Source organism: Sorex araneus, chromosome 2 (assembly GCF_027595985.1).
Source record: "Sorex araneus isolate mSorAra2 chromosome 2, mSorAra2.pri, whole genome shotgun sequence".
NCBI classification, from domain to species: Eukaryota; Metazoa; Chordata; class Mammalia; order Eulipotyphla; family Soricidae; genus Sorex; species Sorex araneus.
The window spans coordinates 33592784-33618881 of NC_073303.1; the positions used below are offsets into that span (position 1 = coordinate 33592784).

At 47.1% G+C, this 26098-nt stretch overlaps 1 protein-coding gene across 5 annotated transcripts in view; it reads left to right on the forward strand.

Annotated features, from left to right (window-relative positions):
* Positions 1-23944, forward strand: part of TRIM26 (tripartite motif containing 26) — a 62519-nt gene extending 38575 nt beyond the window's left edge. For 3 of the 5 annotated variants that reach the window (XM_055129252.1, XM_055129253.1, XM_055129256.1), the window contains 7 exons: positions 10648-11130; positions 11495-11590; positions 12097-12327; positions 19049-19071; positions 20809-20924; positions 21123-21155; positions 21817-23944. In XM_055129252.1, coding sequence (XP_054985227.1) covers positions 10696-11130; positions 11495-11590; positions 12097-12327; positions 19049-19071; positions 20809-20924; positions 21123-21155; positions 21817-22517 — 1635 coding nt within the window. In that variant the 5' untranslated portion in view covers positions 10648-10695 and the 3' untranslated portion in view covers positions 22518-23944. The other 2 variants (XM_055129251.1, XM_055129254.1) reach the window with 2 other exon arrangements.
* Positions 23945-26098: the final 2154 nt, after the last annotated feature.

Genomic DNA, 26098 nt, shown 5'->3' on the forward strand with positions numbered 1-26098 from the left:
ATCCCCAAAATACAAAACATTAATTTGAAAGGATGTCTGCACGCCTATGTTAATTTTTGCACTTAGTACAATAGCCAAGATATAGAAACAACCCAAATGCCCAACTACAGATGAATGGATCAAGAAGTTGTGGGATGAGGCCGAAGTGATAGTACAGTTGTAGGGAGTTTGCCTCGCACACTACTGGCAACCGGGGTTCAATCCCCGACATCCCAGTGGGTTCCAGAGTACTGCCAAGAGTAATTGCTGAGTGCAGAGCCAAGAGTAATCCCTGAGCATCACTGGGTGTGACCACACAACAATAATAAAAAAAAAAAACCCAAAAAGAAGTTGTGGTATATAAACAATAAAACATTATACAGCTCTAAGAAAGAGCAAAATTGTGCAATTTGCAAAAACATGGATGGAACTCGAGAATATGATGTTGAGTGAAGTCAACGAGGACAGGGATAAGTACACAATCGAGTCAAGCAAGCACAAAGGGAAAGGCTGCTAAGAGGCTGCTGTTAGGAGCAACTACCCCAAGTGACGGCTAGGACAAGGTCAGTTATAAATATTGAGATAGGGGCTGGAGCAATAGTACAGCGGGTAGGGCGTTTGCCTTGCACGCGGCCGACCCGGGTTCGATTCCCAGCACCCCATATGGTCCCCCGAGCAACACCGCCAGGAGTGATTCCTGAGTACAGAGCCAGGAGTCAGCCCTGAGCATTGCTGGGTGTGACCCAAAAAGCACAAATAAATAAATAAATAAATAAATATTGAGAATGTTTAGGATTCCGACCCCAACTGTTACCCCCAACCCGCCCCGACCCCTTGGCAAGATTCTAAGCAGGAAACCTGTGCGCCCATCTCAATTTCCCACGCACCCTTGGGGCAACTGAGACTCCCTACACCAATCACGAGCCGGCCCAGGCTGGGAGATTTCCGTGCCGAGATAATTTCACGCCTAGATTGAACACTAGAACCGCTGGAGGTGCCGCAGGAAGCGCTCGTGCAGTGACCTGCCCTGGGGAGGATCAGTTTTCTGACCTCGATGGAGCTACACTTGCGAGTCTCCAAGATACCGCGGAGGAACGGGTGCTTTTTCAGAGTTCTGTGGTTTCTGAATGCAGGAGGAACAGGCCCCTTTAGAGCTAGTCTTAGACCTCTAAACTTGGAACCTCAGTTTTCCCTTCTGTTGAACGGGAGGGCTTTAATAGCCCCCCTCCCCGTTTAAGGATATTCATGCAAAGCACCTTATTCATCGTAGGCGTTGCGGGAATGATAGATAACGTTTGTTTACCAAGATTCCTGGCCCAAAAAGCAAGTTTAGGCCACAGTCTAGGCAGGGAGTCCTATCTAACGCTGAGCACTGGCCAGGGCCACTCCAACTTCGGTCCAGCTCGGGCGGGAGTCTCGAGAAGAGGAAAGGGGATGCCGGCTGGCCCCGTACCCCAGCGATAGCATCTCTTTAGGCCGCGGAATGCGTCCAGGCAGACTGTTAATGGCAAACTAAGAGGCCAAGTGCGGGGGACAACAGGGGCGCGCTGGTGGCCGGTTTTGATTTCCTTTTCCCGGCTTCTGCCCTGCACCGGGCGAGGCTCGAGGATTCGCCCGGAGAGCGATGACGCAGCGGGGACCGAGGTCCCCATTGGGAGGCGCGGCCGGGCAGGGCCCAATCGGGACGGCGGTCCGGAGAAATCTCGGAAGAGGACTCGTAGGAGCCGGAAGGGTCCCCGGCGGGTGCGCGGTCTGTCACAAGGACGCCCGCGGGACCCGCGACAGGAGCTGGCCGCCGCGGGACACGAGTGAGCGCAGCCGGTGAGTGAGGGGCGTCGCCCGCGCAGCCCCGCCGCCACGCCGCGGCCACACGCGCTCCGGGGGGCTCCGGACAAGCCGACAGGACCGGCGGGCCGCGGAGCAGAACCCGGCCGACCCCCGGGCGTGCCGCAGAGGGGATGAAGTTCGCCGCGCCGGCCCCCGCCTCGCACGGTGGCCTGGTGGCGTGGAGCCGGTCGGCACTGTGGCGAGTGACGTTTTTGTGTCTTTCTATTCTTTTGGCGGCGCCGGGATCAGGCCCAGCTCCAAGCATGCCAGGCAAGTGTCCAGCCACGGAGCCACGTCCCTCCACCTCGGCTCTGTCCGCCCTGTATTTTGTTTCTTGCCATTCTTTGGAGGTTGGACTGGGAAGTGTCCGAGTAAACCGGTTTTGCCACCTGCCTGGTACAGTCCCTTCTCCAATCCGTGAACACATTAGCATTTCCTCTCGCTGATTTCTCTCCCTCATAGGCCTTAGCAAAGAGTGTGCCTTTATCTTTGTATGAAGCAAAATGAGAGACAAGATTTCCAAATTACCAATATACATCTGATTTTTTTTTTTTTTTTGCTTACACCCGGCCATGCACAGGGTTTTGCACTGGCATCGCACTCAGGAATTACTCCTGGCGTGCTCGGGAGACCATATAGGATGCTGGGAATCGAGCCGGGGCGGGCGCGTGCAAGGCAAACGCCCTACCCGCTGTGCTATCGCTCCAGCCCCACATATCTCATTTTTGTACAATCATTTGTGTACGTCTTTAAAGATGGGAGAGTGACACTCTCTCGTGCATGCAACATATACCAGTGTCATCAGCCACGCTGGTGTTTACATTGTGTAAAAATCTACTGGACAGGGGCTGGAGTGATAGCACAGCAGGTAGGGCGTTTGCCTTGCATGCGGCCGACCCGGGTTCGATTCCCAGCATCCCATACGGTCCCCCGAGCACTGCCAGGGATAATTCCTGAGTGCAGAGCCAGGAGTGACCCCTGTGCATTACTGGGTGTGACCCAAAAAGCAAAAAAGAAAAGAAAATGTACTGGCAAATGAAACAGCTTTGAAAAATAATAGGTTTGATGTCCTGGAGCAATAGTACAGTAGTTATGGCATTTGCCTTGCAGGCAGACTACTGGGATTAGATCCCGTATGGAATCTGGTACCTTGAGCATCGCTAGGAGCACAGAGCCCTGAGAACCACTAAGTGGGGCCCACTCCCCCCCCAAAAAAAAGAGACTGTGTTCCCAAATTGCAATTTTTTTTCTTTTTGGGTCACACCCAGCGATGCACAGGGGTTACTCCTGGCTCTGCACTCAGGAATCACCCCTCGAGGTGCTCAGGGGACCATATGGGATGCTGGGAATCAAACCCAGGTTGGCCACGTGCAAGGCAAACACTGTACCTGCTGTGCTATCGCTCCAGCCCCTCAAATTGCAATTTTAAATAGATAACATTTTTGTTGTTGTTGTTGTTTTTTCTTTTTCTTTGTTTTTTTTTTGTTTTGTTTTGTTGAAATAGATAACGTTTTTAAGGACAGTTTTAAATTGTTTGCAAAATTGCAAAGATAGAGTTCCTATTTGCTCTTCCCCCTTTACCACCTTTCCTCTATCATCTGTTACCATCTGTTATTATTTATCATTATCGCCTATTATCACATCTTCCCCCATTATCAGTATCTTATTGAAAACGATTATTGATAGATTAAATTTGTACAACTAATGAGCCATTATTGATATTATTAACTGAAGTTCATAGTACATTCATTTCCTTAATTTTAAATCTTAGTGCCTTTTTGTTCGTGGCCCTGTTCAAGTGATCACATTATGTGCAGTTCTCATGTCTCTTTATGCTAGTTTCGGATTGGTTCTTCCACTTTTTTTTTTAATGATTTTGACAGCTTGAGAAATACTGGTCATGTATACTGTAGGGTGCCCATCTCTGGAATTAATTTTTCTTCTAATACTAGGTTTATGGATCATGAGACAGAATAACACAGAGGTTGTCATTGTCATCACCGCATATCAAAATTACATGTGACTTGTGTTGATCTTGATCACCTGACTGGAGAGTTTGTTAGGTTTTTTCACTGTGAAGTTACCTACCCCCCAAGCCCCCATTCTCTACTCTGAAATACAAAGAAGAATGGGATATGGGGGAAACAGAGTCACTTTCCAGTGCATCTCACTTGTTACTGTGTATCCCTATATAGAATGGAGGGGAATTTTATACTCATCCTTAAGATCATGTATATGTATTATTTGGAATTAAGCATCGAAGACTTTCCCCTCTTGCTTTGCCTTAACTTATTCAATCACTCATGGATATTTGTATTTTGGGTTATGTTTCAATACTACTTTTGTTACTGAAATTGTTGCAGTTTGGGTCACTAGGGACTCTTTTTTTTTTTTTAATTGAATCACCTTGAGATACAGTTACAAGCTTTCATGATTTAGTTACAATTATACAATGATCAAACACCCATCCCTCCACCAGTGCACATTCCCCACCACCAGTGTCCCCAGTGTATCCCCCCTTTCCACCCCTCCCTCTGCCTCCATGGCAGACAATTTCCCCCATACTCTCTGCTTTTGGGCATTATGGTTGGAATACAGATACTGAGAAGTTATCATATTTGGCCCTTTATCTTCAGCACACGTCTCCCATCCCGAATGATTCCTCCAACTATCATTGCCTTAGTGATCCTTTCTCTATTCCAGCTGCCTTCTCCCCCAGCACGTGAGACAGGCTTCCAACTATGGGGCAATACTCCTGGCCCTTGTGTCTACTGTCCTTGGGTATCAGTCTCATATTATGTTATTTTATATTCCACAAATGAGTGCAGTCCTTTTATGTCTGTCGTTATCTTTCTGACTCACTTCACTTAGCATGATACTCTTTATGTCTATCCATTTATTTATCTATTTTTTAAAATTAATTAATTAATTTTTTTTTTTTTTTTTTTTTTGCTTTTTTGGGTCATACCCGGCAATGCACAGGGGTTATTCCTGGCTCTGCACTCAGGAATTACCCCTGGTGGTGCTCAGGGGACCATATGGGATGCTGGGAATTGAACCCGGGTCGGCCACGTGCAAGGCAAACGCCCTACCTGCTGTGCTATCTCTCCAGCCCCCATATCTATCCATTTATAAGCAAATTTCATGACTTCATCTCTCCTAACAGCTGCATAGTATTCCATTGTGTAGATGTTTCAAAGTTTCTTGTTTAACCAGTCATCTGTTCTTGGGGACTGGAGTTGTTTCCAGATTCTGGCTATTGTGAACAGTGCTGCAATGAATATATAGGTGCAGAGGTCATTTCTACTGTGCTTTTTTTTTTGCAACTTTCGGGAAATATTTTTAGATGTGATGCTGCTGGGTCTTTCATGAAGGAAAGGGGGGGCTGGAGAGATAGCACAGCGGGTAGGGCATTTGTCTTGCACGCGGCCGACCCGGGTTTGATTCCCAGCATCCCATATGGTCTCCTGAGCACCGCCAGGGGTAATTCCTGAGTGCAGAGCCAGGAGTGGCCCCTGTGCATCGCCAGGTGTGACCCAAAAAAGCCAAAAAAAAAGAAGGAAAGGGGAGTTGGGTGAAAGGGAAAAATGGAGGTAATGGAGCTTTGGAATCATTAGATAACATTTGATCTCACAGACCATAGACCATGTACACTGTGCTGGGCATTAGAGATAAAAACATCAGTGAAGGGAGCCTGAGAGTACAGTGGGTGAGGTGCTTGCCTTGCATGCAGCCACTGGGGGCTCAATCCTGACACCCCATGTGTTCCTCTCCAAGCCCTCCAGGACTGATCCCTGAGCACAGAGCTAGAATAAGCCCTGAGCATCGCCATGTGTGGCCCCCAAACTAAAACAGCTGTAACAAAAAAATTCAATGAGGATATAATGATCAAGAGAAAGATTGGTAAAAATATCAATAATTAAACAGTATGATAGTGCTGTGCTACAAATATAGTGTTTACAGAGCTGCTGGATTGGGCTGAGCGATAGTGATAGTGGAAAGGGCGTTTGCCTTGCACGTGGCTGACCCGGGTTCGATTCCTCCGTTCCTCTCTGAGAGCCCGGCAAGCTACTGAGAGTATTCCACCCGCATGTAGAGCCTGGCAAGCTACCCGTGGCGTATTCGATATGCCAAAAATAGTAACAAGTCTCACAATGGAGACGTTACTGGTGCCCGCATGAGCAAATTGATGAACAACGGGACGGGACAGTGCTACAGTGCTGCCGGTGCTCCAAAGGAGACATTTCATTTACATTGAAGGTGACATGGGCACAGGAAGGGCCTCCAAATCAGTACACATGAACTTTTTTTTTGGGGGTCACACCCAACAGTGCACAGGGGTGACTCCTGGCTCATGCACTTAGGAATTATTTCTGGTAGTTCTCGGGGGGTCACACCAGGCGATGCTCAGGGGTTACTCCTGGCTCTGCACTCATGAATTACTCCTGGCAGTGCTCGGGGGACCATATGGGATGCTGGGAATCCAACCCGGGTCGGCCGTGTGCAAGGCAAACACCCTTCCCGCTGTGCTATTGCTCCAGCCCCGCTAAAACTTTTAAAACAGGTGGATGACAATATTTTAGAAAGATGACCCTGGCCATACTTGTTAGGAAATAGGCCATATTTCAACTAATTATTCATTAATTATTTTGTTTTACATGTCATTTGAGGTTCAACATATAATTTTACATTCTACTTAGAAAACAATACTTAGCTTGTTAAATATTACCTGCCATTAATCCCATTTCAGAGATGGTGAAATGTCATGACACGAGTGTCTGAAAATTGATGAAAAATGTTAATTTCCAGGGTGGTGGTTTTGATCCCTCCTTCCTCTGAGAATGACTATTTAAACTATGTCCCCCCAACCCCCAAAAAGGGGGTTAGAGATAGTACAGGGACTCACGTGCTTGCTGTACACTTGACTAAACCTGGTTATCTCCAGCACTGCACCACATGTGTTTCCTGAGCACTGCAAAGAGGAAGCCTTTGAGCTCTGCTGGGTGTGCCCCCATTAAAAAAAAACAAAACATCAAAATAATAATAGTAAAAGGAAATTTAGCTGGAGAGATACAAGTTTTACAGATGTTGCTTGCCTTGCTTGTGACCAATCCAGGTTCTATCTCTTGGTATGCCATATGGACTCTGGAGCACTGTGAAGAGTGAGCACAGATCCAGTAGCAAGCCCTGAAAACAGAAGGGTGTGGTCCAACCCTGCCCCCACACCAATTAAATTAACTGTCTCTACCTCCCTAACACAGAGATAGAATGTACTGACTCCATTTGTGATTTTGAAAAATTGAATTTGATATACTTATTCCTGCCTAACAGATATATGCCCCAAATCACCACAATAAAACTAGCATTCCTGAACCAAATATTTCAGCTATGTTTATTATTATTTGATGGTTCTCAATCATAGAAAATTTCTATTTCCTATTGCACTTTTTTTTTTTAAAATTGTCTGTTGCACATTAAAAAAATACTAGTGAACTGAGGGCTGGAGCCATAGAACAGCGGGTAGGGCGTTTGCCTTGCACGTGGCCAACCCGGGTTTGATTCCCAGCATCCCATATGGTCCCCCGAGTATCGCCAGGGGTAATTCCTGAGTGCAGAGCCAGGAGTAACCCCTGTGCATCACCAAGTGTGACCCAAAAAGCAAAAAAAGAAAAAAAAATACTAGTGTACTAGCCAAACTTTTATTTCAGTTTATCCTGTTGTCATTGAAAAGAGTCTTTTGTCATATTTTCTCTAATTGTCCAAAACGGGTTTTGTAACTTTTTTTTTTAAATTGAATCACCATGAATTAAAAAGTTACAAAGATTTTTGTGATTGAGTTTCAGGTGTACATTGTTCCAACACCAATTCTTCAGTGCCTGCTACCCTGTCCAATTTCCCTCCTGTCTCCCAGCCTACCTCTGTGGCAGGCACTTTCCCCTCCCCCATCGTCCCAGTCATGTTCCCTTCCTAACTTGTCCCCCGCACCCCTGCCCCAGTGGCAGGCTTCCTACTGAGGAACAGTCTCCTGCTCATTGTTTCTATTGCCACTGAACATTTGCTCTCCTCCTATGAAGTTTCTTTTTTTTTTTTTTTTTTTGCTTTTTGGGTCACACCCCACGATGTTCAGTGGTTACTCCTGGCTTTGCACTCAGGAGTTACTCCTGGCGGTGCTCAAGGGACCATATGGGATGCTGAGAATTGAACCCTGGTCAGCCGCGTGCAAGGTGAACAGCCTACCCGCTGTGCTATCGCTCCAGCCCTTGAAGTTTCTTTATAACCCACATCCGAACTAGGTCATTCTAAATCGGTTCTCCCTCTGATTAATTTCACTTAACATGATGCTCTCCAGATCCATCCTTGGTGCAGCAAATTGCATGACTGTATATTTCCTTATGGCCGAATGTTATTCCATTGTCAGTTTACAACTTCTTGTGTAAACTGACTTTTTTCCTTTCTCTTTTATGATGATGATGATGATGATGATGATGATGATGATGATGATGGGCTGGAGCGATAGCACAGCGGTAGGGCGGGCATTTGCCTTGTATGCAGCCGACCCAGGTTCCGTTCCTCTGCCTCTCTCGGAGAGCCCGGCAAGCTACTGAAGAGTATCCCCGCCCGCACGGCAGAGCCTGGCAAGCTACCCGTGGCGTATTCGATATGACAAAAACAGTAACAGCAAGTCTCACAATGGAGATGTTACTGGTGCTGGCTCGAGCAGATCCATGAGCAACGGGATGACAGTGATACAGTGATGAGATGATGATGATGATGATGATGATGATGATGATGATGATGATGATGACTTTGGTTTTAGCATGTCTGGCAATGCCGAGGCCTTGTTCCTGACTCACTCAGGTATCATTCTTTGTAGGATTTAGGGAGTGAACCCACATTGGCTACATGCAAGGCAAGTGCGCGTCCCACTGTATCTTTTTGGCTCTACAACTTGTAAAATAGCAACAACAACAGCTAGGATCCAGTCAGGGACTTTGCATTTGGTTGTTCCCTGAGTGTTTAAACTTCCTGGCTGCTCAACAAAGTGCCGTGGAAAAGGACTCCAAAGTCCCAGGGGTCCCCAACACCACTGCTCCCACCTCTTTTCTAAAAAAATTTTTTAATTGAAAATTTCAAACTTCTTGCTTCTCGTTAAAACTGTAATGCTGGGTAAACCTTATTTTCCTGAGCAAACCAAGTGGTTGGACCAGACAGGCAATTCTTAGGGCCTTTACTGGCCTAAGGACCATTTGAAAAACTTACTACCTTGCTGCAGGGTGAAGGGTGATGAAGAGCACAAGAGTAAGACTCTTTGCATGCAGCTGCTGGGTATGACAAAAATATAAGTGAAAAAAGCGAAGCAAAACAACCTACTGCCTTCATTGGTCAGTTGAATTTTTTGATCCTTATTTGAGCTTTGATGTGCATGTTTTTTCACATTCATTATATCTCCTAAAGACATGCATCTCTAAATTTGTGAAGCTTCCAATTGGAATTTATCAGCAGTATACATTTGAATCATATTTTTATATTTTTACTTTATAAAGCATATATATATGTATACACACATATATATATGTTGTTTCCTGAGTATTTATATACATATATGTGTGTGTGTGTATATATATATATATATATATATATATATATATATATTGCTTTTTGGCGATGCACAGGGGTTACTCCTGGCTCTGCGCTCAGGAATTACTCCTGGCAGTGCTCAGGGGGCCATATGGGATGCTGGGAATCGAACCCTGGTTGGCCGAGTGCAAGGCAAACGCCCTACCCTCTGTGCTTTTGCCCCAGCCCTATAAAGCATTTTCAAACATCGTATTGCTGAGATTCTCACCAAACAGGCCTTATATCCCTGTTCTAGTTTATGTGCTGCTGAAACGAGAACTTTATATCCCTGTTTTATTTTTCCTCTGGGTCTTAGAACCTGGACATTTCCTTCTACCTCATTCAGGTCAGCTCAGTGAAAGATCTCAAAGGCCACTGACTGTATAGTAAACATTGTAGATTTTTGTTTATTTATTGTGATTTTTTTTATGAATGGTTATAGCTGTCATGATTGATACATTTGAGAAGCATTTCTCAGCTGGGTCTCCCAGGATATTCCATGGGGGTCACAGGAGAAAATCTTGTAAGTTGGGACCGTAGCATGAGTGTAAGGGACCAAGTGGTAGGATGGGAGGATGGGAGTTCATGACCCTGGACTATGATCAGGAAAAGGTTGGGTGAGAGAGAGAGAGAGGAGAGAGAGAGAGAGAGAGAGAGAGAGAGAGAGAGAGAGAGAGAGAGAGAGAGAGAGAGAGAGAGAGAGAGAGAGAGAGAGAGAGAGAGAGAGAGAGAGAGAGAAGATAGGGCCTGCAATGGGGGGGTGTAAGAGGAAAAGTGGGTACATTTGGTGAGGACATTACTATCTGTAATGTACACTGGTGACGGGACAAGTTTTGGAATATTACATGACTGAAACCCAATCATGAACAACTTTGTAACTGTGTATTTCACTGTGATTCAATTAAAAAGGGAAAAAGAAAAGATTTCTCAACACATAGCATGAGCTGACCCCCACGCTCTGGTGCCCACTCTGTGTAGTGACTCTCTCTGAGCCTCAATTTTCAGTGTCCCCATGTGTAAAATGCAGAGCTCGGACAGTAGATACTTAGTAAGGTCCTTTGCTGTGATATTGCGTGTATCTTATTGGTGTTAATAATTAATAATAACAATATCTGATAACTGATTGAGTTACGGAACTGATAAGTGGTTGGAGCTGGCAGATCATGCCAGTATGCCACCTCTGCCCCTGCTCTGTCAGCTTGTAACCTCTGTCTGGTATCTAAGGAGGAGGAACGCCCACCCGGGAGAGAGACACTTCTGACTGAGGACAGGATGGCCATGTCAGCCCCACTCCGGAGCTTGGAAGAGGAGGTGACCTGTTCTATCTGCCTCGATTACCTGCGGGACCCTGTGACCATTGACTGCGGCCATGTCTTCTGTCGGAACTGCACCACTGATGTTCGCCCCGTCTCGGGCCGCCCTGTGTGTCCCCTCTGCAAGAAGCCATTCAAGAAGGAGAACATCAGGCCCGTGTGGCAGCTGGCCAGCCTGGTGGAGAGCATTGAGCGGCTGAAGGTGGACAGGGGCAGGCAGCAGGGCACAGTGGCGCCGCAGCAGCACAACACCAAGTTGTGTGAGCGGCACGAGGAGAAGTTGCACTACTACTGTGAGGACGACGGGAAGCTGCTGTGTGTGCTGTGCAGGGAGTCCCGGGAGCACCGGTCCCACACGGCCGTCCTGCTGGAGAAGGCTGCCCAGCCCCACCGGGTAAGCTGTCCCCACACCAGGGGCTCTGTCCCCTCATCAGGATGCTCTTTTCGGCACCCATCAGACCACCAGTCCTCTGAACCCTCCTCCCTGGCATTCCACGCAGCCCAGGGCCACCTTGCTCCCCCAGTCCAGGTCATCCATGTGTCCCATGGCTTGTCTTTTTTTTTTTTTTTTGGCTCTTTGGGTCACATCTGGCAATGCACAGAGGTTACTCCTGGCTCATGCACTCAGGAATTAACTCCTGGCGGTGCTCGGGGGACCATCTGGGTTGCTGGGAATCGAACCTGGATCGGCCGCGTGCAAGGCAAATGCCCTACTCGCTGTGCTATCGCTCCAGCCCCATGGCTTGTCTTTTTCACAGGAGAAAATCCTGAGCCACTTGAGTACCCTAAGGAGAGACAGAGACAAAATTCAGGGATTTCAGACGAAGGCAGAAACTGATATCATGGCTATGCTGGTAAGTGAAGCTGTTCGGAGAAATTCTGGAGGCCATGACCCCGGGGAGCAGGAAGGTGGCCTGCGCCTTAGAGATGCAGCTCGGAGGCAGCTCAGCTCACTAGAGTGTGTTCTGGGACTGTCTGAACTACGTAGCTTTGGTCATGTTTCCATGACAAAGACACAGCACACACAGATACACATCTTTGGCGGGTGCAGAGGAAAGGGTTAATCAGGCGCGGATGAAATCAGTCAAGGATTTAAGTGATTAATCCCTGGGAAAATCCAGATAGATTGGTGTCAAAGACAGAAAAGCGTGGGAGTTTACATGGTTCCTCAGAGGAGCTTGGAACAGTCTGGTTTACCTGACCCAGAACGGACACTCCAGCCTTGCAGTCAGGCTTCTAATTCTGAGCTGACCGAGGGAACTGAACGGAGACCCTTCACTGGTCTTCTTGGAGTCATGGCACCAGATCCAGAGCCATGGCCCAGGGGTCGACCCCTTTCTCCTCTTGCCCCCCCTTGCAGAAGCAGCTGCAGAGCCAGAGACAGTGCATCGAAGCTGGGTTTGAAGAGGTCCACCAGTTCCTGAGGGAACGAGAGCGACACCTGCTGGACCAGCTGGAAACCCTGGAGCAGGAGGTCACCGAGGGCAGGGAGAAGTGCAAGGACAGGAGCAGTGTGGAGCTCTCCCGGCTGGCCCTGGTTATCTCTGAGCTGGAGAGCCGGGCACAGCAGCCCGCTGCAGAGTTCATGCAGGTGAGTGGCGCTCCCTGGGCGATTCCTTGCTGCAGGTGCCAGCCGCGCTGTTCACAGGCCCTTGGAAAGTAACTTTCTGCTGGGGTCTTCATTTTCTCATTTCCTACCAGCCTCACTTATTCCAACCATCACGTGAGTATAAAATGCAACAACTAGAATGGTGTAATATGAAAAAGAAAATTTTCTACCTAAAAAGATTTAAAGAATTAAAAGTACTATAGAAATGGGAACTTTTTTTTTTTTTTTGGGTCACACCCGGCGATGCACAGGGGTTACTCCTGGCTCATACACTCAAGAATTACTCCTGGCAGTGCTCACGGGACCCTATGGGATGCTGGGATTCGAACCCGGGTCGGCTGAGTGCAAGGCAAATGCCCTACCCGCTGTGCTATCGCTCCAGCCCTGAAATGGGAACTTCTTAACTTTTTTTTTTTTGGCTTTTGGGTCACACCCGGCGATGCACAGGGGTTACTCCTGGCTCATGCACTCAGGAATTAACTCCTGGCAGTGCTCAGGGGATCATCTGGGATGCTGGGAATCGAACCCGGGTTGGCCGCATGCCAGGCAAAGACCCTACCTGCTGTGCTATCCCTCCAGCCCCACTTCTTAACATTTTAATTCTTGTTTTTCATCTCCATCCTCATCGCTATCAGAGGCCTGTCAGAACAGGTTACTGTTAGATGCTTTTCTAGGGGAAGCTTGATATGGTTCTGGAGATAAAGAAGACTGTTGGAGTGGCTGAGGAATGCTAAACAGTGGTCCCTCTCAGCCGTGTGGAGTGTCTGGAAGAGATAAGAATCTGAGGAAGGGAGATGGATGAGGTTTTCCCTAAACTCTACAATTATCCTAAAAGATAGGGCTGGAGCAATAGCACAGCGGGTAGGGTGTTTGCCTTGCATACGGCCAACCCGGGTTTGATTCCCAGCCTCCCATATGGTCCCCTGAGCATTGCCAGGAGTGATTCCTGAGTGCATGAGCCAGGAGTAACCCCTGTGCATTGCTGGGTATGACCCAGAAAGAAAAAAAATACTAAAAGAAAGGAGGAGAGCAAGCAGGTGATTCTGGAATACTTCCTGGAGGAGACAGCATTGGAGATGAGAGAGAGACTCTTGCCTGGTAGGCAGGGTTCCAAACTTTAGTGCACCACAGACCCTTCCACTTGGAAGGTCATTCCTCCTGGGGCTTTCTAGAAGACTCACCCTGCTTTGGGATAGAGCATTGGGATTTCCCCTGCTCAATCTTTCTACCCTCCCTGGTCAAGAGATGACTTGTGTGCTCTCCTCCCCTGCTGACGTGGGGTGGTTAGGCCTGTCTGTCCTCCGGGAACACGCAAGGGCAGGGCTCATAGAGAGGTGACAAGACAGGCTCTCCAAGTGTGAGTGCCAACATGGATCCTGTGAAGAGATGGCTTCACTCTTAGACATTTTGGGTTGAGACTCACCAGCCAGGTCTGGCAGGGACAGAACTTCCAGTGCAGCTCCCACTGAGGAGATCAGTGAGGCCAGAGAGCAGAGGGGGTCTGTCAGGGCCGGGGAGTAGATCACTAACCAAGTGTCTGTCTCCCAGATCTCGTTGCTCTTGCTCTAAAAATCTGATTCCCGGGGCTGGAGCGATAGCACAGCGGGTAGGGTGTTTGCCTTGCACGCAGTCAACCCGGGTTCAATTCCCAGCATCCCACATGGTCCCCTGAGCACCGCCAGGGATAATTCCTGAGTGCAGAGCCAGGAGTGTCCCCTGTGCATTGCCGGGTGTGACCTAAAGAGCAAAAAAAAAAAAAAAAAAAAAAAAAAAACCAAGAAAACAACAACAACAACAAATAATTTGATTCCCTGCTTGCCACTGAGTGACATTCTGTTCCCTCCCATTTCTGCCTCAGACTCCAACTAGATCACTTGCTGCCTGCATTCCTCCTTCCCCCTCAGGGATTCCTGTATGCGAATGTGCACATTTTCCTGGAACGGAGAGGGAGAGAACTGAGAGGTGGGAAGGGTGTGTGAGTGTGTGTGTGTACAGAAACTGAAATTCCCACCCAGTTGGTATGCCAGCATATAGCTTTAATTCAATTTACTCACAAAAGGCCAACGGAGACCTGGCCTTCAGTGACTCCTGGACCTCAGACTTGTAGGTGGTGAGGAGAGTTGAGGAAGCGCCAGTACCTGAGGTGTGGGTACTGCTGGATTTTGTTTGTGTTTGTATGGATTTGTCTGACTTGCTGCAAGGACAGCTAACTTGATCATTGTCGTTAGTATTTCTTTCTTTTTTTTTTTGTCATTAGTATTTCTTCAGAGATTACTTGACTATAAGAGTGATACCTGAAGAGAAATGCAGGTGAAGGGGCTGGAGAGAGAGTACAGCAGATAAGGCACTTGCCTTGTTCTTATCCAGCTAGGTTTGATCCCTTGCACTCTACCTGGTACCTGAGCCCACCAGGAGTGATCTCTAAGTGCGGAGCCAGGAATTAAGTTATACAAACAGCTGGGTGTGGCCTAAAAACCATAAAGAAGAAGAAAAGCCTCTTTCGGGGCCAAAAAGATAGTAGAGGTCAGGCTGTTTGCTTTGCGCATGGCTGACCTGGGTTTGATCACAGCACTCCATAGGGTTCCCTAAGCCCCACCAGGAGTGATCCTTGACATCAGAGCCAGGAATACTGCAGGGTGTGGTTCCCTAACAAAAGCCAAAGACTTTAAAATAATTTTTTTTTTTAAATAAAAAGGAGGTGTAAACTAAGCAGTTAAAATTAACAAGTACACTGGTCTCCAAGCTGAAAACTCTGGGGTGCTCTCAGGATGGGGGTGGGCCAAGTTAGTTCCTGCCATACCGAAACCCCTGCAGCCCCACCCACACCCCATACTCTGCCATGCCAGAGTCTAACTTCACTGTTTTACAACTAATTTCTTTAGAGACACCAAACTGACAAAAAGTCCAGGTACTCTGATTTTCAGACTGAAAATTTTAGGGTCTTTTCAAACCCCCCCTCCATTCCCCCAATCCCTGTATTTCCAGGAGCCCCAGAAGCTACAGTCATATCCCATGGTCTCCATGCAACTCATCCATGCAACTCATCCCATGCAACTCATCCGTTGGCCCAGTTCTACAGGTTCTGGAGTTTCTAGAGCATGTGACCACATATGCATGGCCAAATTCCAAACTCCACAATACTGACAGCCCAGTAGGAGCACATTAGATGGGAAAGTAATATCGAAGTCAACTAAGCTCAGTAAACAAAAACAATAATACAGAAGACCCAGCTAACAGTGAACAGCTTTGTAAACCCCTAGACAATGATTTAAATGACCCCATGGTGAGATTTGCACAATTTTTATTTTACTGAAGTATTCTTTGATAATTCTATTAACCACTTAGTTGTAACAAATAATACAAAAGAAATTATTTTGTGCCTGCTAAATGGGGCAGGGTTGGGGGTTGGTTGGGAAGATGGGGACAGTGGTGGAAGGAAGGTCACATTGATGGTAGAATTCGTGTCAGAACATTGAATGCTGTAACCACCATATTAGGAACAACTTTTTAAACCATGGTATTTAAATAAAGTAAAAAAGGGAGAGAAATACCGGTAAATGGGAGAAGAAGCAAGACTAAAGCCTTTGACAAACAGTGATAGGAAAGAAAAGATCCCTTGACAGGGAATTCAGGATGAAGTTACGGGAGACAGGGGCTAGGGGAAGGTCGAGAGACACCTAAGTCCTGCCCAGTGCCACCCAGGACAGGCCTTGCAAGTCTCTCCCCCCACGGGCGGCTGTCCTCATGCATACTTTGTTGAGATCTAGTATGGCCCATGCTGGAGAGGCTGTGCTGGGTTCCCATTGCCCCCACAGTGGCAGAGATGCAGGTACTCCAGAAGCCATGGACTGGCTGCTGCCCCCTGGAGCAGCTTCTCTTGGGATGATTTCCTTGCTTCCCAAGCTGTTCAGTCTTTTCTTTTTTCTTTTTTTTTTGCTTTTTGGGTCTCACCCGGCAATACTCAGGGGTTACTCCTGGCTCATGCACTCAGGAATTACTACTGGCAGTGCTCAGGGGACCATATGGGATGCTGGGAATTGAACCCGGGTCGACCGTGTGCAAGGCAAACGCCCTACCCGCTGTGCTATCGCTCCAGCCTCCAAGCTGTTCAGTCTTTAATCCTTAAACAGGGGGGCTGGAGCGATAGCACAGCGGGTAGGGCGTTTGCCTTGCACGCGGCTGACCCGGGTTCAATTCCCAGCACCCTATATAGTCCCTTGAGCACCACCAGGAGTAATTCCTGAGTGCAGAGCCAGGAGTAACCCCTGTGCATCGCTGGGTGGGATTAATCCTTAAACAGTTCTCATTTTGTCCCTCCCGATGACTCAATAGCTCCCATGACATAGAATGTGTCTTCTTGGCACTCTAACCCACTCCAATCTTATCTCATTTTTCTTTTTCTGTTTTGCTTTTTTGGGTCACACCGGCAATGCACAGCAATTATTCATGCACTCAGGGATTACTCATGGCAGTGCTCGGGGGGACCACATGGGATGCTGGAAATCGAACCCCGGTTGGCCACGTGCAAGGCAAAGGCCGTACCCAATGTGCTATCGCTCCAGCCCCCTTAGCTCATTTATTTGTTCTTTTAAACCATGTCTCAGCTGACTTAGTGGCACACACAGTCAAGTTTGACACCGGGTTTTCTGAAGCTGGCTTGGACTCACTTATTTTGAGGAACAGATGAGAATTTATCAGAAACAGAACCAGTCTTCAGGCTGTTGCTCCAGGGAGAGGCTCCGTAGTCCATAGTCCGTGCTCCACCCGGTGTACGGTCCCCCTTGGAGCAGGGCCCAGTTTTCTTCCTGAGACTTTCTCAAGCAGCATTACCCCCCAAACAATCGCATTTGTTTTCCAAACTGCCCTCTCAGGAGAGCAGTGAGCCCGCCACCCCGCCAGATCCTGTCTCGTTCTTCTCTTTCTTTTCCCCCCAAACACCTGAGAGTTACATCTGTTTGTGGTGCTGATCCCTTGCTTTCTGTTTCCCTTGCTAGGAGTTCAGCCCTGATAAGGGTAGGGATCTGCCTTCTTTTATTATTTTCTCACTGCTTTATCGTAGACTTCTGGCTCGGGAGGCACTTTCATATTGCAGAGTAAGTGAGAGGAAGGCGGAAACTGATTTAGTGATCATAGAAACTGCTTACAAAAAGGCAATGACCAGCATCTCACAGAACCCCCTTCCATCCCACTGCATCCCATCATGCAGGTGGCAACACCATCCTCTCTCCTGTTCAGTCCTTGTCTGTGCTTCCCCAGTCTGCCCTGGCTAGTTTGTCTCATACACCCCTGGAGGCGCTGCTTCTGGCTCTGCCCCCATGGCCCTTGTTCATGCTTCTTTATCTCTCAAGCTGGTCCACAGAAACAGCTCCCAGACTGGACCTCTGTGTCCTCTTTGCTGTCCACAACCCCTGCTACATGACAGCTGTGTGCTATGTCAAGTTCAGATACAGTGATTCAAGTGAACCTGAAACTTCTCAGTACTTGTGTGGAGATAAGGGGCGAAGAGCTGCCAGGGCGGTGTCCTTGAGCCTGGTTACACCCATCTGGTGGTTTCACTAACTTCATGGAATGGATATGTCATCAACCGTGTGGCGAAAGATGGCCTTCTACCTCTGAACCGGAAATTCAGCCAGAGAAAAGAGGAAATCACTTTCTTTTTATTATTTAGTGTGAAATCAGTTTCTTTTTATTTTTAGGCCCTTTTTTTTTTTCTTTCTTTTTGGGTCACACCTGGTGATGCACAGGGGTTACTCCTGGCTCTGCACTCAGGAATTACTCCTGGCAGTGCTCGGGTCACCATATGGGATGTTGGGAATCGAACCCGGGTTGGCCACGTGCAAGGCAAATGCCCTACCTGCTGTGCTATTGCTCCAGCCCCTATTTTTTAGGACTTAACCTGAATATTAGTTATTTTTTTCTTTTATATCATTGCCTGGAGCTTAGTCACATGACCAGATCTGCTTCAATAATAAGAGAATTTGGGGGCCGGAGTGATAGCACAGCGGGTAGAGCGTTTGCCTTGCACGCGGCAGACCCGGGTTCGATCCCCGGCATCCCATATGGTCCCCCAAGCACTGCCAGGAGTAATTCCTGAGTGCAGAGCCAGGAGTAACCCCTGTGCATCGCTGGGTGTGACCCAAAAAGAAAAAAAAAAATGAGAATTTGGGGATTTTGGTCTTTTTTTTTGTGAGGTCATCTGCCCAGGTATTACATTTGGGATTCTGTTATTAATAGGAACAATGAAAAATGTATTTCAAGGGTGACTTAGCAGCCTCAGACTCTTGTAAAGCAGATCACATACAGCACTTCCCTCCTTACCACCCTTTGGTGGCTTTCTGATACATGGAACAAAGAAAGGAAGCCACTTTTTATGTGTGGAACAAAGGTTAGACTTGGTCAGATTTTTTCCCACCTGACATTCTCTCTGTTTTTCACCTGGCCAGCACTTTCTCTTTCTCAAATCTCATAACAGCTGTCATCCCAGGGAAGTTAGCACTGTCGCTCCCTACCCAGCCTCAGAATTTGCTATGCCATTGTGGTTATTTTCTTCATTTTCTTGCTCTTTGCCGTGCTGCAAATGGAATGTCAGCTCCATAAGGAAGGGACCACGTTTGTGTATTGATGCTTCCCTGGTCTCTAATACAACATTGGTATCTGTGAAGGATATCTTTGATTCACACTAATGCTTGTGCTTCCTTTCCAGGATACCGGAGACTTCTTGAACAGGTAAAAGAGCTTTTTTCCTTCAGTGTAACTCCTTTCCTAATACCTGTGTGTTCCCGCCTCCCCCCTCCCTCTTTCTTTTCTTTTGCTTTTTGGGTCACACACAGCAATGCTCAGGGGTTACTCCTGGTTCTGCAAACGCCCTACCCGCTATATTATCGCTCCAGCCCCCACCTCTTTTCTTTGATGGAGAGTGACATGAGGCCTGAGATAGCCTCATTTCAGAGTTTATTCTGCACTCTTTTTTTTTTTTTTCTTTTTGGGTCATACCCAGCGATGCACAGGGGTTACTCCTGGCTCTGCACTCAGGAATTACTCCTGGCGGTGCTGGGGGACCATATGGGATGCTGGGAATCGAACCCGTGTCGGCTGCGTGCAAGGCAAACGCCTTACCCACTGTGCTATCACTCCCGCCCCCCAATTCTGCACTCTTTACCTCCTGAGAAGTACAAACAGATCCTGGGAGACCTAGACATGAGTTTCCTCTAAACTACAAACTTCTTAAGATTTCTTAGAAAAGTAAGAATAGAAATCCCAGTTGTTCTACTTCTTGGTATCTAACCCCCAAACTTGAAAACATGAATTTTTTTTTTTGAAAACATTAATTTAAAACGGTGTGTGCACACCTATGTTCATTTGCAGAGTGTAGTACAATAGTGGGGTTATGGAGATAACCCAGATATCCTATGACAAATGAATGGAGTAAGGAAGTTGTGGTATAGAGACATATGAAATGCTATGCCACTATAAGAAAAGATGAAAGATTTCTGTTTTCTGTAACTTGAATGGAGCTGGATGATATAATATTAAATGAAATAGGTCAGGGGATGGAAGACAAATATGGGATATCACTCATCTGCTGAATAAGGAGACAAAACACACAGGAACAGACATATTGAACAATGACAAATCCTTAACCTTGGGTTCCAAAACCAGGCAGTAGGGAGAGGGGAGGGAGGAGGAGGAGAGTGATGACCAGACTAGAGGTAAAATAGGGGCAGTAATGAGTGTCACAGCCACTTCGGTGGTGATGTAGTGAAATAAATCTGTACATCAATACCATAAAATTTAACAGTACTGGGGCTGGAGCAATAGCACAGCGGGTAGAGCGTTTGCCTTGCATGTGGCCGACTTGGGTTCGATTCCCAGCATCCCATATGGTCCCCTGAGCACCACCAGGGGTGATTCCTGAGTGCAGAGCCAGGAGTAACCCCTGTGCATAGCTGGGTGTGACCCAAAAAGAAAAAAAAATTAACAGTACTATAACCATCTTACCTAAACTACAGTTACTTTAAAAAAATTTTTTTTTTTCTTTTTGGGTCACACCTGGCAATGCACAGGGCTTACTCCTGGCTCTGCACTCAGGGATTAGTCCTGGCGGTGCTCGGGGAACCATATGGGGATATGGGGAGCATATTCCAGCTTGGGGGATGCTGGGAGTCAAACCTGGGTTGGCCAAGTGCCAGGCAAATGCCCTATCCATTGTGCTATCGCTCCAGCCCTCTATGCCAAACTCTTGCTTACCATATTTGTCTGAGACAAAAAGTGAGGGTAGGAATGAATGGTAGTAGACAAAAGTGCTCTGGGTATTGAGTCCACTTTAAATCCCAGCATGGGCCTGGCTGTTTGCCTTCTGTCTGAGTCCTTTTATTTCTGTCTGTTGACTGTACATGATCTATTTCCTTCCTCTTAATTGCCATGAAGATATTAACAAGGTGTGTCTGCACCTGATTTTTTTAGGTACCCACGAAAGAAGTTCTGGATTGGAAAACCCATCAGTCGTGTGGTGAAAAAAAGGACAGAAGAACTTTCAGAAAAAATTTTGTCCCTGCAGCAAGGCCTGAGAGAATTCCAAGGTCAGGCATGGGGAGAGCCTTGGAGGGGGTCAGGAGCTGGAGGTCACTCGGAGAGAAAATGGAGGTCACTCCTTCCTTTTCTAAAGATCTTCTGGTTGTTTTCTTCTTGAGATCCCAGGGATGGAGCCCCAGCTACAAAATTAATATAGGCCCATACATTGCTAGCATTGAGTCATTGTTGTCTTTTTTATTCTCCAGGGAAATTGCTGAGAGACTTGGAATATAAGACAGGTTAGTATACAAAGAGTTGGTCCCAGATATGCCTCATATAAAAAATGTCCTCCCCAGAGGTTCTGACTGTTCTCTGATGCCTCCAGACATCCCTTGGCTGTGAACAAAGAATTTCCTTCTGCTAATCTAAAGCCCCCACCTTCTATTTTGTTTTTTCTGTTTTTTTTTTTCTTTTTGGGTCACACCTGGCAATGCACAGGGGTCACTCCTGGCTCTACACTCAGGAATGACTCCTGGCAGTGCTCAGGGGACCATATGGGATGCTGGGAATCGAATCTGGGTCGGCCGCGTGCAAGGCAAACGCCCTACCCGCTGTGCTATTGCTCCAGCCCCCGCAACCTTCTATTTTCTGACTCTACTCTGCCCCAGGCTTGGCTGTGCTCCCACTCGTCCTTCCTGTCTATCTGGGTTTCTACTCATCTGCCCGTCAAAGTGGCTCCCACAATCAGAGCTGACTCTAGCAGCATCCTAAGGCCTTAGGCCCCACCCCAGGCCCCACTACTGAGTTCCCTTTTGGCCCTCTGGTGGAGTTGTGTACTTGACTCCTAGTTACATAAATCAGAATGTGGCTCGTCCTCGGATGGCACTGCTGTGAATACCTGTAGAGACCGGTAGGCGTCCTCCTAGCCCACCGATAATGCAGTTACTCCTTTCCCCACAGTGAGTGTCACCCTGGACCCGAAGTCAGCCAGTGGCTACCTCCAGCTGTCAGAGGACTGGAAGTGTGTGACGTACAGCAGCCTGTACCAGAATGCTTACCTGTACCCTCAGCAGTTTGACTGTGAGCCGGGGGTGCTGGGCAGCAAGGGCTTCACCTGGGGCAAGGTCTACTGGGAAGTAGAGGTGGAAAGGGACAGCTGGTCCGAGGACGAAGAGGAGGACGGGGAAGAGGAGGAGGGAGAAGAAGAAGAAGAAGAAGAGGAGGAGGAAGAGGAGGCTGGCTACGCAGATGGTTATGTTGACTGGGGAACGGATGAAGAGGAGGAATCCGAGGAGGAAGAGGAAGAAGAGGAAGAGGAAGTAGACGAGGAGGAGGAAGTCCAGGAAAGCTGCATGGTGGGGGTGGCCCGGGACTCCGTGAAGAGAAAGGGAGACCTCTCTCTGAGGCCGGAGGATGGGGTGTGGGCCCTGCGCCTCTCCTCAGCGGGTGTCTGGGCCAACACGTACCCCGAGGCCGAGCTCTTCCCGTCGCTGCGACCACGCAGAGTGGGGATCGCCCTGGATTACGAAGGGGGCACCGTGACTTTTACCAACGCAGAGTCACAAGAACTCATCTACACCTTCACCACCACCTTCACTCGGCGCCTGGTCCCCTTCCTGTGGCTCAAGTGGCCGGGAACGCGACTCCTACTGAGACCCTGAGCCCCTTTCTCAGACACACCCCCACTGATGCTTCGCTTCTCTGAAACTCCAGGACTTACTGATGGGGCAGGAGTTGTGCTGGCAGAGGACTCTGCACCTGCAGAGAGGAGGGTCCCCACACCCACGACTGCTTCCCCTCCTGTGACGCTGGTCCCCTTGAGACCACCCTTCCTGTGCTCTAAGAGACATCCCAGCATGGCCTAGCATGGTGGGTCTCGGTGATGTCTTCGCCCCGTATCTTTTTTAAACATTGCTGCACCTTCGACCTCTGAGTTGCACATTCATCTGATGTCTGCCTCTAGTTTTGTAAGCTCGTCTCTTACACTTTTCCTTTCCTGTGCTCTTCATGTCACCCAGTGCAGTACAGGGTGAAGACTAGGTGCTCAATAAAAATTTGTAGAGACTACGACCCCGAGATATATAGATATTTTAACTTAGGTATCACTAGACCTTCTCACCCTGGCTACAGAGCGGGTCTTAAAGAAAGCCTAGGGCTTTCTTTGCTTGCACTTCCGAGTCCTTGAGAAGTCAGTAACTGTTTTCTGTCATCTGTTCACACAAGTTGTCATTTTTAGAAGACCCTGAGGAAGCACTGCCCCCTCCCCCCACCCTCCATGGGGTATAGATCAGATAACACCAAGACTCCACCTGCTTCTTCCTCATGTAAGGTGGCCCTGGGCTGAGACCCAGCATCTTAGTATAGGATGGGCTTCTGGGATTAAGGTGACATCCAGCATAGCACACTCAAAATTCTTCCCTGGAAATAGAAAATTAGCAGTGCCCTGCTAATTTTAGACTCCACAGAGATTTTATCCTACCTCCTAACACATTCAACTAATAACTTTGTATCCTTTCTAATATTTTTTAAATGGTCATCTTAAAGGAAGAAAAAAGATCATGCTAAAGTATTTCTAAGATGTTCTAGAGGCAAAGAGAATATTTTTTCCCTTTGGTCTTATTTTTAGACTCAATGTTTTCTCTTTAAATTTCTTTCTCTAATAACATTATTAAAAATGTCAATCATTAAAAATAAGGCATGAATTATAAATAAGATCAGTTAATCTACAGTTGAATCCTGAGATAATAGATGCTACATATTGTTGACATTTTAAATTAATTTTGTTGGTGTGGTTTTTTTCTTGAATACAAAGATTATTTTGTTGATGTGAATTTTCCTTTAGTTGTACTCTGCTAACCGTTTATTTGGAATAATTTTATAATTCTCAACATGCCTTTTTTCCTTTGGAAGAATGTTTAATAACAGATTTCTGAAACTTTTAAAAGTGATCACTATGTAATTAAAAATTATCATTGAGTAAGGAATATTTTTCATTTGAACCAAATAGTAATGCCTTTCAAGTCACTGTTGTTTTAATGAGTTTTATGAGTGTGATAATTTCAGAATAAATTGGAAGATTTTAAAGGTCTCACTGTAACTCTTGAGAATATAAAAATGCATACCTTATTATATCAGTTTAATGCAAAAAGTAGCTATAAGAATTTATTCAACAAATTATTTGAACCTTTTTTCTTTCTTATGTTTTCATTAAAGGTACCACACTTATACATATGGTCAAATAAATCTACAGGGCTTATTAAAAAAGAAACAAGGGGCGGGAGCGATAGCATAGCAGGCGGGATGTTTGCCTTGCACGCAGCCAACCCGGGTTCAATTCCCAGCATTCCGTATGATCTCTTGAGCAGCTCCAGGAGTAACTCCTGAGTGCACGAGCCAGGAGTAAACCCTGTGCATTGCTGGGTGTGACCCCAAAAGCAAAAAAAAAAAAAAAAAGAAGCAAATAAAAATCCCCTGCCCCCTTCCTCTCCCACCAGAGACCTAGTTTATATTTTGTAACATATTTTTGGTGTTTCCTTTCATTTCATTTTTTCTGAGTGTGGGACAGTAACAGTTTGCAACTGTGGAGAAGGAACTCTTCTCTCTGCCCCTCACCACACATGCACGCATACATTCTTTCCCACCTCTTCTTTGGAGTTGTGGCATCATTAGATAAGAATATGTTCTTGTACAAGCTCTGTACACCTGGACTATTTGGTAAACCATGACTATTTTTTCTTCCTGTATACTCCTTTTCTGGAATCATTAGTTGCCCCCTGCTTTGTTTTATTTTCTGTATTATCACGAACTGATCCCTAAACACCACCACTTTTCAGAAAATTTTTAAGTGCAGTGACCAGGCTCTCTTGTCCCCTTTGTCTTCAGGGTACCCCTGACTTTTGAGCTAGAATAGTCAATTCCTTACTGGCACACGGCCTCCTGGATGTATATTCACCATTATGCTGGGAAGCCTGGATTGGTTCTCTTATTTCTTCATCCTACTAAATAGTCTCTCCATTAGATTCCTAATTACTCTTTTTTTTGCTTTTTGGGTCTCACCCGGCGATGCACAGGGGTTACTCCTGGCTTTGCACTCAGGAGTTACTCCTGGCGGTGCTCAGGGGACCATATGGGATGCTGGGGACTGAACCTGGGTCGGCCGCGTGCAAGGCAAACGCCCTACCCGTTGTGCTATATCGCTCTAGCTCCTACTCCTTTTGAATAGCATTAGACATAAGTAGCCTACATTTTTGGCGGTGGGTTATGGACAGTGCAGTGAGGTGGGAGTTGGGGATTTGATTTTGATAAGTATATTTTCAGGTAGGGAAAGATCTTAAAGTCTGGCTTGTGGGATTTGCATTAAATTACCCAGTATGTGTGATAAAGAGAATGGAATGGAGAGCTTGCAGCAGGTGCTTGGCTTACAGAGATGATAGACTGGTGCTTGAATTAACTTGTGAACTTAGCTAGAGAGGAGATGTTGAGGATCTTGAGGAATTTTTGTAGGTGCACAGGGAGCTTTGATTAAAAGCAGGTTGAGGGGCTGGAGTAATAGCACAGCAGGTGGGACGTTTGCCTTGCACGCAGCTGACCCAGGTTCGATTCCCAGCATCCCATGTGGTCCCCTGAGCACCGCCAGGGGTAATTCCTGAGTGCAGAGCCAGGAGTGACCCCTGTGCATTGCCGGGTGTGACCCAAAAAGCAAAAAAATAAAAAGCAGGTTGAAGAAAGGAGAGAAATTGTGATAGATGAGCAAGAACCAAGGTACCAGAGCACATGCCTGGAATGCATAAGGCCCAGAGTTCAGTCCCCAGCACCACATGTCACCACCCTCACTTCCCCCAAATACCTCTTGGCATAGCCTTGGTGGCCTCCAGCATTGTGGGACCTAACCATCGAAACATCTGGTCCACATAGCCAGGCTGAGCACTGCTAGGAGTGGTGCCCAGATTCCCTGAGTGTTGCTTGGGTTGCTTAGTCCTGAGAAACAAGGTGATGCTGATAGTAGAAGCAGAATTCTCCACTGCGACGGTGGACCACTCTGTGAGATTAGTAAATCACAGCCTCTATGTGCTCTACACCTGTGCAAATGGTTCTTTTCCCAAAGTCAAATTCACAGACTGAACCAAAGCTAGAAGAGAATGTCTTCACACCCCCTCGACTATCCACCTTGACTGGTTTGCATTGCTGTTGTGCTGTTGTGCTTAGTTCTTAAAGGGCACAAAGAAACTTCTGTGAGGGGATG